The sequence below is a fragment of the Gallus gallus genome, chromosome Z (assembly GCF_016699485.2).
Source record: "Gallus gallus isolate bGalGal1 chromosome Z, bGalGal1.mat.broiler.GRCg7b, whole genome shotgun sequence".
Lineage (NCBI taxonomy): Eukaryota > Metazoa > Chordata > Aves > Galliformes > Phasianidae > Gallus > Gallus gallus.
This window is the reverse complement of record NC_052572.1, coordinates 44,887,774-44,902,599: the sequence shown is the minus strand read 5'-3', so window position 1 is coordinate 44,902,599 and position 14,826 is coordinate 44,887,774. Positions and strand designations below refer to the sequence as shown.

Sequence of the window (14,826 nt, the reverse complement as noted above, 5' to 3'; positions counted from 1 at the left end):
GAAAACTAGTTTGAGGAAGATAAGTTTTCAGACTTACAGAATGACTGTGTTAAAGAGGTACTTCTGTAATACTTGACATGGAAAAAACTCAGAAATACAACTGATATAGAAAGTTCCTATCCGTCTCCCTTTCCCTGTCCCCCTCCCTCTTCCTTTTCTTCTCTCATCCTCTTGAATAATAATTGCAACAATCCTTGATTTTCCTTAAATACTAGTATTTATCATTACCAGGATGTGAGGCATTTTTCTCGTGGAGTATTTATATAGCTGAGTGGCTGTGTGATGAATTCTTGGATTCATTGAAAATTGGTTTGGGTTTTGTCATGACTTGATCATTCTGGAGATCTGTATGTGTAGTTTCTAACAGTTTATGAGGCAGCCATTATTGCTGCCTGTTTCTGTCTCACTCTCCTGGATCTTCTCAACTCATTATATCCGTCTGGGAGTCAAGGATGCTGCAGCCACCATATGTCTTTTCCTGGGCCTGTTCAGAGGCCAAACTGAAGGCTTTACTAGGGGAAACACATAGCATGCAGAATCCAACTTAATATTAACTTAAAGAGAAGCACAGTGCAGAATCAAAGTTGTTTTCAACTTACTGTTTGGAAACAAGGAACGATCATATTATTTTACCTTTTCACTAACACTGGTCTCCTTCAGTGTTACAGAAGAAACTGAAGAAAACACTGCTGTGGTGGTTACACAATGTTTTGGCTCCAGAAGAGAATAGTGGTGGCCTAAAGGAATCACTGAGACAATAGTTGGATAAGAAAAAGCGTCATGTTTTTGTGTTTGGTAAAAATTATGATTTGTTCTCAAGGGATGAGAGGACACTTGTAATTGACTCCTATTTTTCCTCTCTCCAGGTGAAGATGAACTCAGGAGAGGGATATGAAGGATAAGCTACTTTTTTTATGACACAATTGTCGGCAGGAGGAATATTGTCAAGTGGTTATAAATTAGAGCTGAAAAGATAAGATGGAGAAAGAACTATCTGACTTTAATCCATATCTGGTTTGAATTTGTGTAGACATTGCAAAGGGATTGTAGAACTTAGATCTACAAAGATAGAGGGATTTATATTCAGTGCTCTTGTATTTGAAGAGGAAATCAGTTAGCACCTTGACCCTTTAAAACAACTTGAGCTTCAAAAGCTTAAAAAGCGCATATATGGTACATTGTAAAGAATCCCACTTTCTCAAATCTCTTTAGCAGCTAGTGCTGTAAGTATGTTGATTTTGGTGTTGTACAGTCAACAAATGTACAATTGGAAGAGTAGCACAGCTAGGATGGTACTTTACAGGTGCTATAGTTGGAAAGATTATCGTGGTGAAAAAGAGACAGTCAAGGAAGAAGTACTCACCTGTATCCAAACATCTAGACTCACAGTGGGAAACCTGAAAAAAGAGGGATCTCCAGAAAGAGATCCTTCCCCAGAGGTAATCAACCCTTAAATGTGGTCTGGCCTTCACCTTTTGTCCCACAGCTGACCCAGTCTTTGCCTCAGGTGTTCAATCAGTGGTTCAGGCCATGACTCAACAGTTCACATACAGGTGTAAATTGTTGCAAAACATGTGATAATCTATAGCAATGGAGCTATAAGACTGCTGTCTTACAAGGGAGTGTGTTCAGGATGGGTGTCCTGCTGATGGCTCAATTATATAGGAATTGCAAAAATTTTTTTCTTCAGTTTGATAACTTATGAATTTTTCTGCTCCACAGAAAGGTGGAGTCATGCTTGCAACAGCATATAATAGCAAATAATACATGGAAGAATGCGAATATCACTTTTGACTAAAAAAATCATATATCCAGGCTTAGAGAACCTCAGAAATGTCTCTGTCGAAAATTAATCTTTTCATTATTTTAAATTATGTGTTTCTGTAGGAGATGTGTGTAGTGTAATTCATACCAAAATGGATTTTTTTCTGTGCGCTTCAGTGACTGCTGCCAGCATTCTTTTCATATCATTTAGAAATTAAGAATATGCCTTGCTTTTTTTCAAAGTTGCATTTAAATGCATTTTTCACTTTTCTCAAGTGGCATGGGCAGAAACTGGTGTTTGTACTGGCACACAAGATGATTCTGATGACAGCTGACAATAAAACAGTTACTAGAGAAAATAGTGAAAAACTTATTTAGTAGAAAATCACAAAAATGCTGTAATTACAGCTCTGCTGCGTTAGTGTAAAAAAACAGTAGGTACTGAATGACAAACCAATCAGATAGGTCCAATTTCAAAGTCAGTGCTTTTCAAAAATGACTGTTTTTAGCCATTTTGTACTTCAGAGCTGGCGTTTAAGTCTCTATTAGTATGCTGTCCATTAGATCACTCTTTATGCTAGGTCCAGTGTAAATGTACACATTTTAAGTTTTTTTTCCTTATACATGGTGTATTAAAAGTTCTTAATGATCATAAGTGCATGTACAGTTTTGTTTCAAATAATTCCAGATTTGAATAGTTTCCTTTCTAAAAATTCTGTGCTTTGGCATTTTGGTCTGTAGTTTTGGATGTATGTCCTTAACCTTTATAGTTTCTCCAATTGTTTTTATATGAAAAACTTTTAAACACTTGATGTTTTGTGATATGTTAATGACCTCTTATGTTCTTTTTCTTTTCAAACTAATTTGTTTGATAAAAGTGCTGAAGTGGTGTTCTATATATATATATGTTTGAATTACAATTGAAGAAAACTTAAAGGTCAGGATACAAGTCATACTTACTATCCTGCTGGCTAAGTGAAAGTGATAGTCATCTTTGTTTAACTTTGAATTAAAGCACAGACGTCAAGGAAAGTCTTAATATTAGAGTATTTGAGAGTTCGGATGAAACTTTCTGGAGAGTGAGACTAAATGTCATAGGATTCTTATTCCTCACTGAAAAGTTTTGTTGCACCCTATAGCATTGGCAAAGTTAATCTCAGTCTTAGATTTGTGTCTGTCCTCAAGGAATAAGAAACCAAACATAAAAAGGCTTATCAGAAATCCTGCTTTGCCAGCATGTTGTTCTCTTAGACATTTGTATTTGAGGAAATGGTCTTTTGATTTAAAATGTTCCTGTTACTTGCATTTGTTTGATTTCAAGATTAAAATGTAAAATATCAGAAAAGAAAATAAATAAGATGAACTGCTTTGAGTAACATCTTTCTTTTCACTAGTATTGAAAAAAGAAGCTGATTTGCAGAAGCAAATCGCTAACAGTTCTTTGTTCAGTACATATTTTAGTCTTATTTTTTCATGTTCTCTTTGTCCTCAACGTTCAGATCTCTTATACCTTATAATTAAAAAAAAAAGTTTTTACTGATGTTTCATTTTTTAATGTTCTGAGTTGGAACCTGAATTCATATTCATATAAGACTCAGAGTGTGAAGTCTTCAAAATATTTAGGAATGCATTTGCTCATCTTTAGAATACTGTTAGTTTATTTTGTGTGTTCTGTAGTTTTCTCAACATAGATTGAGTTATTCTTTTTTATTCTTTAGAGACGAAACACTATCTTCCTGTTTTCTAATGGCTTGAGTGTCCACTATATTTTTTGAGGAATTGTTTGTTCACTTTACCCTTGAAAGTGAGAACAGACTCTCAAAGAGCAATAGAGAAACATTTCTTAGGCATGTAGAAATATATTTAGGAAGGGGTGTGCTCAGCTGGAGCTGAAACTAGCAAAAAGTGTCAAGAATTACAGGAGAAACTGTAGATGTGGTCCTGGCAGCTTAGTTGTGAATGACTGCAGAGGCTGAAGTATTCCAGGTTCTCTTTGCATTGGTCAGCATAGGAATGGTCAGCTCCCAGGTCTCTGTGCCAAGAGGCAACAACAAAATAAAGAGCAAATCCACAATACTAGAGGCGGACTAAATTAAGACCCATTTGGACAAGCTGGATACACAGATTTGCAGGATCTGATGGGGCGCATCTGCAAGTATTGGAAGAGTTGGTGCTCTAGAGGGTCAGCATCTATTGGTGACTGTCTTGGTTGTTGGACTACCAAAGCAACTGGCGAAGGACAGTTGATATACCAGTCTGCTGTTTATTTCAGCTAGACCTGGATTTCTTGCATTGAATTGCATCTCTAGGAGGTGTATACATCTGCTTTTACAGGTGCCCTGGTTAGTGTTTTTTTTAGTTGTTATAAGTAGAACAATAACTTTGTTAAAAGTTTGCCTTTTGCCTCGGTATTTTAATTCAGTATCATATTTTTCGTACGTGGAGAAAGTAGAATATTAATTCACAGACTGCATAATTACTCTGTGTGGAAATAAGCTGTGGATACACTACAATTCTTAACATTGTAATTGGAGAAGTAGTGGATGTTTTGTTATCCTACTTGAAAGCATAGTTATATCTCATAATTTCCTTATTGAACTGTTGCTAGGGTTGTTAAACATATTTTACGTGGTGCCTCTGTGCTGTGCAGTTTTCTGTGTTCCTACTTCTGCAATTCTTATGTACAAGATACTGAGAAATTGGATAGAATATGCACAAGATGATCTTCTGATGCTCTTGGAGAAGTCACTTCCTTAATGATGTTTTTGAGTACAAACAAGATTGGCCTGCTTTCTTTTTACCAGATCAAAGGGAAGCTCAAAGTAACCACGCTAGACTAGGATTTTAATATTCTACTGTACCTTAAATACCTGTGCACGAGTCGCATCCTTTCCTATATAGTATGCAAGAGGAGTCAAAGTAATCACTAAAACTTAGATTCTTTTGGTGTGTTCTTGAAGTTAAATAGCCATCCCTATCTTGTAGAAGTGTAGGTGAGAAAATTCTAGTAAATAGCAGCAATATGCCTGGATTCCCATTGGCTTTCAAATAAACATGTTCTGTGGTTTCACTGTGAAGTGGCAGTCAAACATATGCTGCAAAAACCTCACTAGACTGACATTGTAGAACAGCCATCAAATGAATAGTCAATTTAAAACAAACAAGTAAAAAAAAAAAAAAAAGCAGGATGTTAATTGCATAGAAGTTTTTATACTCACCATAAGTAAGGTTTTTCTTTTAACCAAAACAAACAATTATCTGTTCCGCCAGTTTTTGTTGGAAAATAAAGGAGTGATGGATTAAAGTGAAATAGATTTCCTTCGAGGTTGACAAATCTCTTTAGAGATGTAGGTAATATTTAAAACAGCACGCGTTCCTCAGAGTAGTTTTAAGGGTTGATCTCTGTATACCAGTTGTTTATATTTACTGTCAAGCAGATCTTCAAAGGAATGCTGTTCAGACTGCAGTTCTGAAGTTAATGAGAAATCGGCATGAAAGTTGTCTCCCTCACTTTGTTTCATAAATTTAGATGTGATGTTTCTCTGAATTAAGTTAATTAAAGTCAAGTTTCTTTGCTTCTCTGCTCCTTATATAGCTTTAGGAGGAAGCTGTAGGTTGTTCTATGTGTAAGATGTCTGTTTTGGCCTGTATGAGCAACTCCTAGTAATCTGAAAATGACACTGCAGAGTCTTGGAAAGGGAGTTTGTGAAGTATTGTAAAGTACTGAGTAACAAGAAATGGTGAGCACAACCTCTAGAATGACAGGTAGTTTCAGCTGTTTTTAGCTGTGTTTCTGAGTGGATAGAATTCAGGTTTTTTTAGGACTAATTATTAAGATGTCAGAAAGTGGAATACAGGTAAAACAATGATTCATGCTTTAGTACAAAATGGATGCATGGGGGGACATGATTACAGCGTATACCTAATTCTGCAGCAGATAGTTTGCTTTAGCTTACTTGTAACTCAGGATTCACCTTTCTTGCGTCTTTAGGTAGAAGGCCTTAGAGAACCCTGCTTTAGTGCGGTGTAGACACGCAGTACAACTCCTAAAGTTGTACTGGGAGAAGAGCCATGGGAAGAGCAACAATCAGAGCAGCAAGATCCCAGACTGCATTGTGTGAGGATTTACTCAAATGCAACAGTAGTGGGCATAGAAATAAAGGAAAGAAGCTGCTTATCTTCAGGAGGCTTCAGGTATGCAGGGACCTCCAGAGGGATACCCTTGCCTCCATTGCCAACCCTTAAATGAGGTCTGGGAAGGGTTGGAGCCAGGATCCACCCCTTCTGATCACTCAGGTGCATTACTTGCACCTGAGCAACTGGCCCTGCCTTCGTACCAGGTGCTCAGTCACTGTTTCAAGCTGTGACTTAGCATTTCCACTACAGTAGTGGATGAGGGGGAGTAGATAGACCAACATACCCACATATTTTAGCTGTGATCCATGGGAAAGTTGCAGAGGTTCAGTCTTAAATTTTTTTTGTGATTTGAAAATTTTAACTACATTGTTGCTGTCAGGACTTGTACAAATGTTATTTGCAGATACTTTGAAGTGCTCTACTTGGGATGACTGGAGGGATCTTTGAAACAGCTGGGAGCAGAAGTCTTTGGTTGAACTGCATGCTTCTTCACGGCTATTGGAGAAACATGAATGATTCTTTATTGAGTGGATCAAGGAATTATTCAAGGAGTCTTTCATCAGTGGTTTTATCTTAAGGAACTAAAGTATTACATCAGTGTCAGCTCTGTTGCCTATGAAATGTTGGAGTGAAGTGGGTGGGTTTTTGCCTAGAAGTATTCTCTAAAAAACTTTGGTTACTATGCTACAATAGAAAGGAGCTAGGGGAATAGCTTTTTCTATTACCTTGACAGTTTTGAGGGAGAAGTACTTTAAAAAGGAAATGTAAGGTTACAGAAATTGGTTAAGAAACTAAAATCAATTATTGTACTAGAAATTCTTCTTACAACTTTTCATTAATTTTAAATTAATGTAACTGCTATATTTTAATCCATTTGTATAAAATGTATTGTTGAAAAGTTGTAGTTTTCTGTAAATAGTGTGCATTTTAAATGCAGGTCAAAGGCCATAGTCTGTGTTTTTGGTTTTAGGATTTTTTTATTTTTTATTATTTATTTATTTATTTGAGGGGAGGAGGCCTTGAGTCCATTTTCTTAATGAGTTTGAGTAGCTTAAAATCTAAGAATTGCCTTAGTTTAATCTTAACAGTATGTTTTCTTAACTGCACTTCTATAGGATTTTTAAGTCCACAACCTTTCCTTTGAAATTTACTTTTCAACAGCGTGTCAAGTGAGCAGGATTTCAGTATATCAGCATCTTGTTATACAGACAATAGTATGCTTTTAGACAGAATTGTAAAAGCAAATCCTAAACATTAACTGCTGAAATTGAAATGTTTTCATTTGTGCAATTCCTATATCAATAATTTTTATAGTAGGTATTGTCATTGAGTTTTGTAAAGATCCTTTCAGTAACAGTACTCTATACAATAATGCATTTGTGAAGGCAATTTGCAGCTTTGTATTACTCCAATGTCAGTTTAGATTTATGAATGCCAATTTTGTTTGCTTTTGAGGTTCCTGTCAAGATTTTTGTACGCACTTTGACTTACTAAGGTAGCAATTGTTCTAGCATTTTGCTGCAGTGTGCACTTGACTGCAGAAATTTCAGGTACACTGATCACTCAACTACCCTGTCATTCTCTCTTCAATTTCAGTAAATCAGAAAGTACCATGGAAGCTTTTAGAAAGATATCTGATGTTATGAATGCTACTTTATGTTATTTATTGGGAAACATGCAAATGTGTGCCTCATTGACATACATAGAATAACAAAGGTGAAATGAGACACTTTGGTGTCATATAGATTTTTTTTATTGGACATATTACTGTAAAATGACATCTGGATATTTGTCAAAAAGTATGAGGCTGAAATATTGATCTTGACGAAAACAAAACAAAAAAAAACCACCACCACCACCAACAAAAAAAAAAACCCAAACAACAACAAAAAAAAAAAAAAAAAAAAAAAACCCAAGTAGGTTAGAATTGCTGCAATGGCTAAAAATGCACTTGATGTGCAGCTAGTGCGACTTAAGTCCAGAAAGGTACAAAAGAGGAACGTAGGACTGCTTAGTTTTAAGTCAGAATTAAAATTTTAACTCAACTGAAGCCTGATGCATTTTCCTGGTATTTTCATTCTTAGAGTAGAGCAACATAAAACTGTTATTTTATTTATTTTTTTTTTATTGATTGGTTGAGAAATTGTACTTGGCTCAGTGTAAAAGTTTTTATTTGGGTAAATATTGTCTGTTACTGTAAAAATATGCATCCTAAGTACTTCATCATATTCCAGTAAAAGAATAACAACAAGGACACAATAAGAAAATGATATAACTATTGTACTTTGTGACACAGATGAGAAAATAGAAGTGCAAGTCAGATAAAGTTAACCTAGTTTTATTGTTTATTAATATGTGAAGAAGAAACACCACTGCAAAGAGCATACTTAATGAAAATCTCCCGTGTAATTTGACTTTTTTCTTATGATAAAATCCTTGCAATCTGTGGAAAATGAATGAATGAAATGACCAATTTGAACCACTAATGTCTCAAAGTAGACTTCTTCTTTTTGCACACAGTTATGTTTCACTTCTAAAAACAAATGTACAGTACTGCATACAGTTTGCTAACATGTATGTGAAATGTCACTTACAGGTGCTGACCTTAAAGAACGAGCAAAAATGCATTCAAGCGAAGTTGGTTCTTTTGTCTCAAAAGCAAGAGCAACCATTAATGAGATGGGTATGTAAACTGTCCTCTGAACGATGTTTTTTAAATATAATCTTTAAAAGATTAGGTCAGCATGCTTGGTTAATACTTGATAGGTAGTAAGATACCCACAAATGTTTATATTGGTAAGTATGAGTCATGATGAATTACTTCTTTAGAATTTGCCTTGAAGAGTTGGACTTGATTTTTTTAGAATGCTAGGAAAAAAGCTAAGTCTCAGCTGCAACAGAGGTTACTTGCTCTGCTGTTTTCATAAAGGATAGATTGTTCTGTAACGTCCAAGTGCTTTGGAATTTATTATTGCATTCTTCTGTTCAGTTTAGTTAATATGGTCTTTCATTACTGTATCCCAGTGCAGAACCCAGCATTTACCTTGGTTGAGTTTCATGCCATTGCTGGTTGCCCAGTGCTGCAATTTGTCTAGATCTCTCTGCAAGTCCTTTTGTCCAGCAGCAGCTCTCAGTTTAGCGTTGTTAGTAAACTTGCTGAAGGTGCATTCCACTTCAGCGTTTAGATCATTGATAAAAATATTGAATAGACCTGGCCCTAGAATGGCTCTGAGGAGCACCACTAGTGTCTGACCAGCCAGGTGTAGCCCCATTTACAGCCTGTTGACCTCTGCAGTTCAGCCAGTTCAGCCTACACGAAGTGTAGGATGAATCTCTTTATCTCATGCTTTGACTATGTGTCCAGAAGACATCCAGAAAGATGAAATCTGACACCTACTTTTCATCCACCAAGCAGGTGAGCTTAACATAGGAGGAGATCAGATTAGTAAGGCAGGAGTGTGCCCTTTAAATGCCTTTCAATATCCCCCAGAATAATCTTTTCAGTAACTTTCTCAGGGACTGAGGTTAGATGACAGATCTGTAGTTTTCTGGACCTTCTCTAATGTACTTTATGTAGCTGGGTATAACACTGGCTAGCGTCTAGTCAGCAGGGGCCTCCTCACACTCTCAAGACTTTCGGTAAACTGTTGACAGGAGTCCAGTCAGTCACAGCATCTACTGACTCCCTCAGTACTCCGTGGTGAATCTCATCAGACCCTGTTAATTAATGGAAATTCAGCTGATAGAATTGTTACCTTTAGAACTTCAGTGACCGCAAATGAAAAGTCACTGCTCTCCTAGTTATGGCCCACCACCTCAGAGGACTGGACTACTGCACATTAATCAATAATACTAAATACTGAAGCAAAAAAGGCAATAAATACCATAATGTATTTCCATATTTTTTAGGTTATATATTTCCATATTTCCATATTTTTTAGGTTACATTAGGTTCCATATTTTTTAGGTTACTGTCTTCATGAAGTATGAGTCAAATGTTTTCTTTGGAATTCCTCTTTCTATTAATATGCATTTGTTCTGGTGTAGTAAAACTTGTCAGTAGTTTGGAATTTTATTTCAAATTGATTTGTAGCAATTATTCTGTAAACAACACTAAATTCTCTATCAAATCATTGCATTTCTACAGCTATGCTGATCTGTTACAATATAACTTTTTGAAAAGGGCTTTGAAAATTCTTTATCAAAAGGAGAAACCAAGTATAGAAAGTTTGAAACAATTATTTCATGTATTTGATCTGTATAAGCAATATGTTTCGTCCCTTGAAGTTTTGAGATTTTCTGGTGTAAAAAGAATATCTATAGAACATTTTTCCTTTTTAAAACTGAATTCTAACTAATCGCCATAAAATCTGTCCATCTTCCTGTTTATTTTTACACAAACAAACAAATGGCAGTTTGTTGGTCAGGATTAAAGAAGAAGAATGAGGTATCACTTCCCATGTTTTATTTCAGGTTGTGTATTCATACACACATATGATATATATGTAAGTTTTTCAGTCTTTTCATGTACTCCTTCTGTATATGTATTTGAGATACAGTTTTTTGAACACATTATGTCAAAAATATGAGGGCTGCTCTGAAAATAGTGCCTCCTATTTTATTATACTGGCCCACAACATCAAGGGGTAGATATTGGTGTTGTGGCAGTAGAGGTTGAACCTTCCCACTGATATCGCATTACATTTTGTTGCCGTGTGACACATGGCAGTCTGTCAAAATGACGTCTGACTAAAAGGGCAGATGGATCAAAGGTGTGCCATTGAATTCCTCCATGTGGAAAAAAAGGCACCCAGTGACGTTCATTCATGTTTGCTGAAGATTTATGGAGACCAAACAGTGGTTGTGAGCACAGTGGTGGGTGAGTGTTGAGTTTCAGCAGTGGTAACTGCAGTGTAAAAGACAAGCCAAGTTCCAGTGGCCATGCTTAGTTGTCACTGCACAGAGGGAAGAGTATGTCAATCAGCTTTTCTGCATGAATCAGCAGATCAAAACCAGGCAGCAGAAACTGAATATTGGCTTCAGTGTGTTGGAAACAATGGTGTCAATGTTGAAATAACGCAGTTTGCTCCAGGTGGATCTGATGAGTGCTCACCCAGGAATAGAAGGACACCACATTCAAGTTTCTCAGGACCTGTTAAACAGTATGAGGCTGAAGGTGACAGTTTCCTGGATCACATCATTACTGGTGATGAGACATGGTGTCACCACTATAAGCCAAAGTCAAACCAGTAGTCCATGGGGTGATAGTGCATGTAAATTGCTTGTTGTAGAAAAAAGTTCAAGATGCAGCTCTTAGCAGTTAAAGTGATACATACCGTCTGTTCTGATGGACAAGAGGGGATGATCCTTCTAGGTTTCCTGGAACCTAGAGAAACTATCAACTCTGACTGCTAAATTGTGATGCTGACTAAACTGAAGACTTGAACTTCCAGTGTCAGGTCAAAGGAAGACAGCCTTTCACTTGCACACCAGGCCCCATACCAATTTGAAGGCTGCACACAGCTAATGGTGGTGACTGTTGAAAAATAGTGTATTGTAGCTAAAAATTTGCTCTACCACATAGTGAGTGCTATTTTGCTATTTGTGTATACTGCAGTTTCCGTGGAAATTAAAAGGAAGCATGACTTTCAAAGCAGCTTACATGCTTAGATTTGTTGAACTGATCTTATGCTTTTCTGAGAGATTTTTGTTGGAAAATTTAATTCTTTCCGTTGGAAGTGATAGAAAATATTCAAAAAGTGAGTTTTATAAATGGCATATTAGATTAGATTGGTGCGTATGGTGTGATGTTATCAGTTGCCCTTATGAGTAGAAGTGAACATTAATTTTTTTAGTGAGAGGTTCTCACTTCTTCTTTTCTTCTTCTGAAGAATTTGTCTGACATTACAGAACCTAATTTTAGTAGCGCTAGTGGGCTATTTTATTTGCATTGGATTATTCACAATGAATTAGTACACTGAAGAAAAATTGTGATAGTTTTCCCTGCCCAGTAACGACAAAAATGCTGTGAGATGGTTGCGGGGAAAACAATTTTGTAGTGATTATATGCAACTATACAGCTAGGGAACAATATTTCAAATTTTCCACTTTGTTCTATCCAAGTTTAATGGTGCTATCTTGTTTAAAACGTGTTGTTCTTTTTGCTTTTCAGAAATAGATCATGTTTTGATAATTGTGTTTGTGTTCAGATGTCTGACCTAGTAAGGAAATGTGTCTTTCTAATAGTATTTTCAGTAAGAAGAATGTTAATTTATCTCTACAGACAAAATACAGGAAAAGTTAATTACATCTTGAACAGCTGGATAAACTTAGCTTTTTTTGAATTGACATGCTTTGGCTTTCTTCAGTTCCTGTCAATTTCATTATGTTTAAATTGTTACACCAGTGATTTCGTAAAAGTCTGTAGCATCATTTTGGAATAGAACTGCAAAAGAGAATTTTCAGGAAATTAGAAGCATACTTCACTTGTCTGTATGGGATTAATTTATGACTTCTTGCTAAATTTGGGTAAAGCATTAAGACTGCAGTAAATAGACTTTGTATAAAAATAAGCACTTCAAAAAAGCTGAAAATGTTATACTAAGCTGTTAATTGCAGTTTTTAGACCTTTAAGTTGAAAGGAAAAAAATCAAAATAGGATATATTTTTAGTAGTGGTTGCATCTGCTAAAATTATACTAGACTTGTGTGGGTTGTTACATGTTTTTTTTTTCTTTTTCTTTTTTTTTTTTTCCTTTTTCCTTCTTTCCTTATTTCCTTTTCTGCTCCTTTCCATTCCTCCTCCTTTCCTTGTCCTTTCCAAAAAAAAAAAAAAAACCCAAAACAAAACAAAAAACTAGGAGAGAAAACATTAATGGACCTCTTGGAATCACGTACAAGAAACCAGGCCTGATTAAATGAAATAAAATCTTACTGACTTCGGGAATCCTCATTTTCTTTGCATTTTGGGGAGAAAAATGCTCTTGTTACGGATCAGATCTATAGCCTATGTTATTTGTTATCCCTGTCAATTACAGCCGTCTTGTTCTTTAAGCTGGCTGTAGGGTGTGGTCTGTGTTAGTATTCTTATATGTTATCTGTTTAGAGTTCACTTGCAAAAAATGCAGAGGCCACCTTTGAGCTGAATGTGATAACCACTGTTCACCAGAATAATACAGTTGGTTTAACAGGAAAAAAAAAAAAAAGGAAAAGGAAAAGAAAAAAAAAGAGAAAATCTTCATAAATAATTTGGACTCAGCAAATATTTGTGTTGATTCAGAGTGAAATTTGGTCCCAACCCTTAGTGAGTGAGAAACACCATTAGTTACCAAAGCCCTTCCAAAGAACATAGACATAAGTACCTAAGCCCCCCCAATGAGATAAAAATCTGGAAAAAAAATTTCTTGGGTACTTCTAAAAATCCCAGTTAAATTGTGGTCATACTTGATTTTTATGTCCATTTTGAGGGAAAACACCTTTCAGGTGGACTTAGATCTGAAATAAGCAGACCTTGCAGTCTTTTACTTGCTTTTGTTATATGAACAGTGTTCCCCGTTGAGTGCTTTTTTCTTTATTGAAAGTAAATACAAACCTGTATTTACAATCTTTTTTTTTTTTCCTCTTTACAAATTCTCTGTCTTGATTTACCTAAGAAGAATTATCTTGCTCATCCTTTAGAGAATAATCTACTCTCCAAAATACTCCTTTTTTGACAACTCATGGTTATATACTCCTGGAAATTCTTAAGTTGTTCCAAATTACATGTTACAGGTGTTTTGGAGACAAGTTGTCTAAACATGATCTTAGAGGTCCTAAGAGTGTATTCAGGATTGTATAAATTTCATTTGATTTCTGGTCTGCTAGCACCCTACTTTTTTTGTGGTAGAATCTTCACAATATTGTTGTTAAGGTCAATAATTGGGATTGTTCAGCCTGGGGAAGAGGAGACTCAGAATTATCATTGTCTATGCCTGAAGAGGGGGTGAAAGAGGATGGAGCCAAGCACCAGGAAAAGAGACAATGGGCACAATTTGGAACACGGAAGGTTCCCTCTGAACATCAGGAAGCACTTTTGTGCTGTGCAGATGATGGAGCATTGGCACAGGTTGCCCAAAGAGGTTTTGTAGGATCTCTTCCTTGGAGATCTTCAGAAGCTGCCTTGATATGGTTCTGAGTAACGTGCTCTGGGTGTTCCTGATTGAGCAGGGAATGGACTGGACTGGATTACCAACAAAGGTCTCTTCCAGCCCTTTACTGTTCTGTGTTACATTGCCTTATTTTGGAGGCCTCAGAAACTCAAATAGTATGGAGGTTTGGCTGATAATAAAAGTCCCAGTACAGTAATAGAAACTCCAAGGAAGGAAGCTCACTACACTGCTGACTTTTCCAGTCCCTGAAGATATTTTGTTCTCTGGTAAGATATGTCAAAAACATACAAGTCAAATATGATAAAAGGCTGCTCCATTGTAAATTGAATTTTATCCTCAAAATAGAAAATACTTTTTCTTGGTTTGTTTAAAGGATAATGACCATCACCTGTATTTTGATGTTTATTTATTCCATCCAGTACACTTCAAGAATATGCTTGAGTTATTAAAATATGGTTGATAGAGATGTGTTAGAAAACCTTGGACTGTGTGATTAGAGTTCCTTAAATTTTTATCAAGGCTTTTCAAAAGGAGGGAGACAATATCTCTATTTTCATTTGATAAATTGAAATAAAATGTACTTTACAGTTTCATATGCAACTACATACTATAATGTTATGCAATTAAAAATATACTTAATTCTCACATTAAATTCATTCTTTACTGATGGTTGTTCTGTGAAATTTTACCTCACAGACAAGCAGTTAGAAAGAGAGGCATGTGTCTAACCAACAAATTTACCCTTCTTCTTGTACTGTAGACTCACAGAATTAAAGAGT

The 14,826-nt window shown here is 35.9% G+C and overlaps 1 protein-coding gene across 12 annotated transcripts in view; it reads left to right on the top strand.

Moving 5' to 3' along the window:
* The window catches only part of AUH (AU RNA binding methylglutaconyl-CoA hydratase), a 112,070-nt gene that overhangs the window by 29,074 nt on the left and 68,170 nt on the right, over window positions 1-14,826 (top strand). For 9 of the 12 annotated variants that reach the window (XR_005842627.2, XM_040655553.2, XM_015280296.4 and 6 more), the window contains one exon: window positions 8,498-8,584. The exons of 2 other annotated variants lie outside the window; for them this stretch is intronic. Coding sequence is in view for 9 of the 10 variants with exons in the window: in XM_040655553.2 (XP_040511487.1) it covers window positions 8,498-8,584 (87 nt within the window). In the remaining variant the exon portion in view is untranslated. Of the gene's footprint in view, window positions 1-866; window positions 3,141-8,497; window positions 8,585-14,826 lie in introns of those variants that run through there. One more of the 12 variants, NM_001031429.2, reaches the window with a different exon arrangement.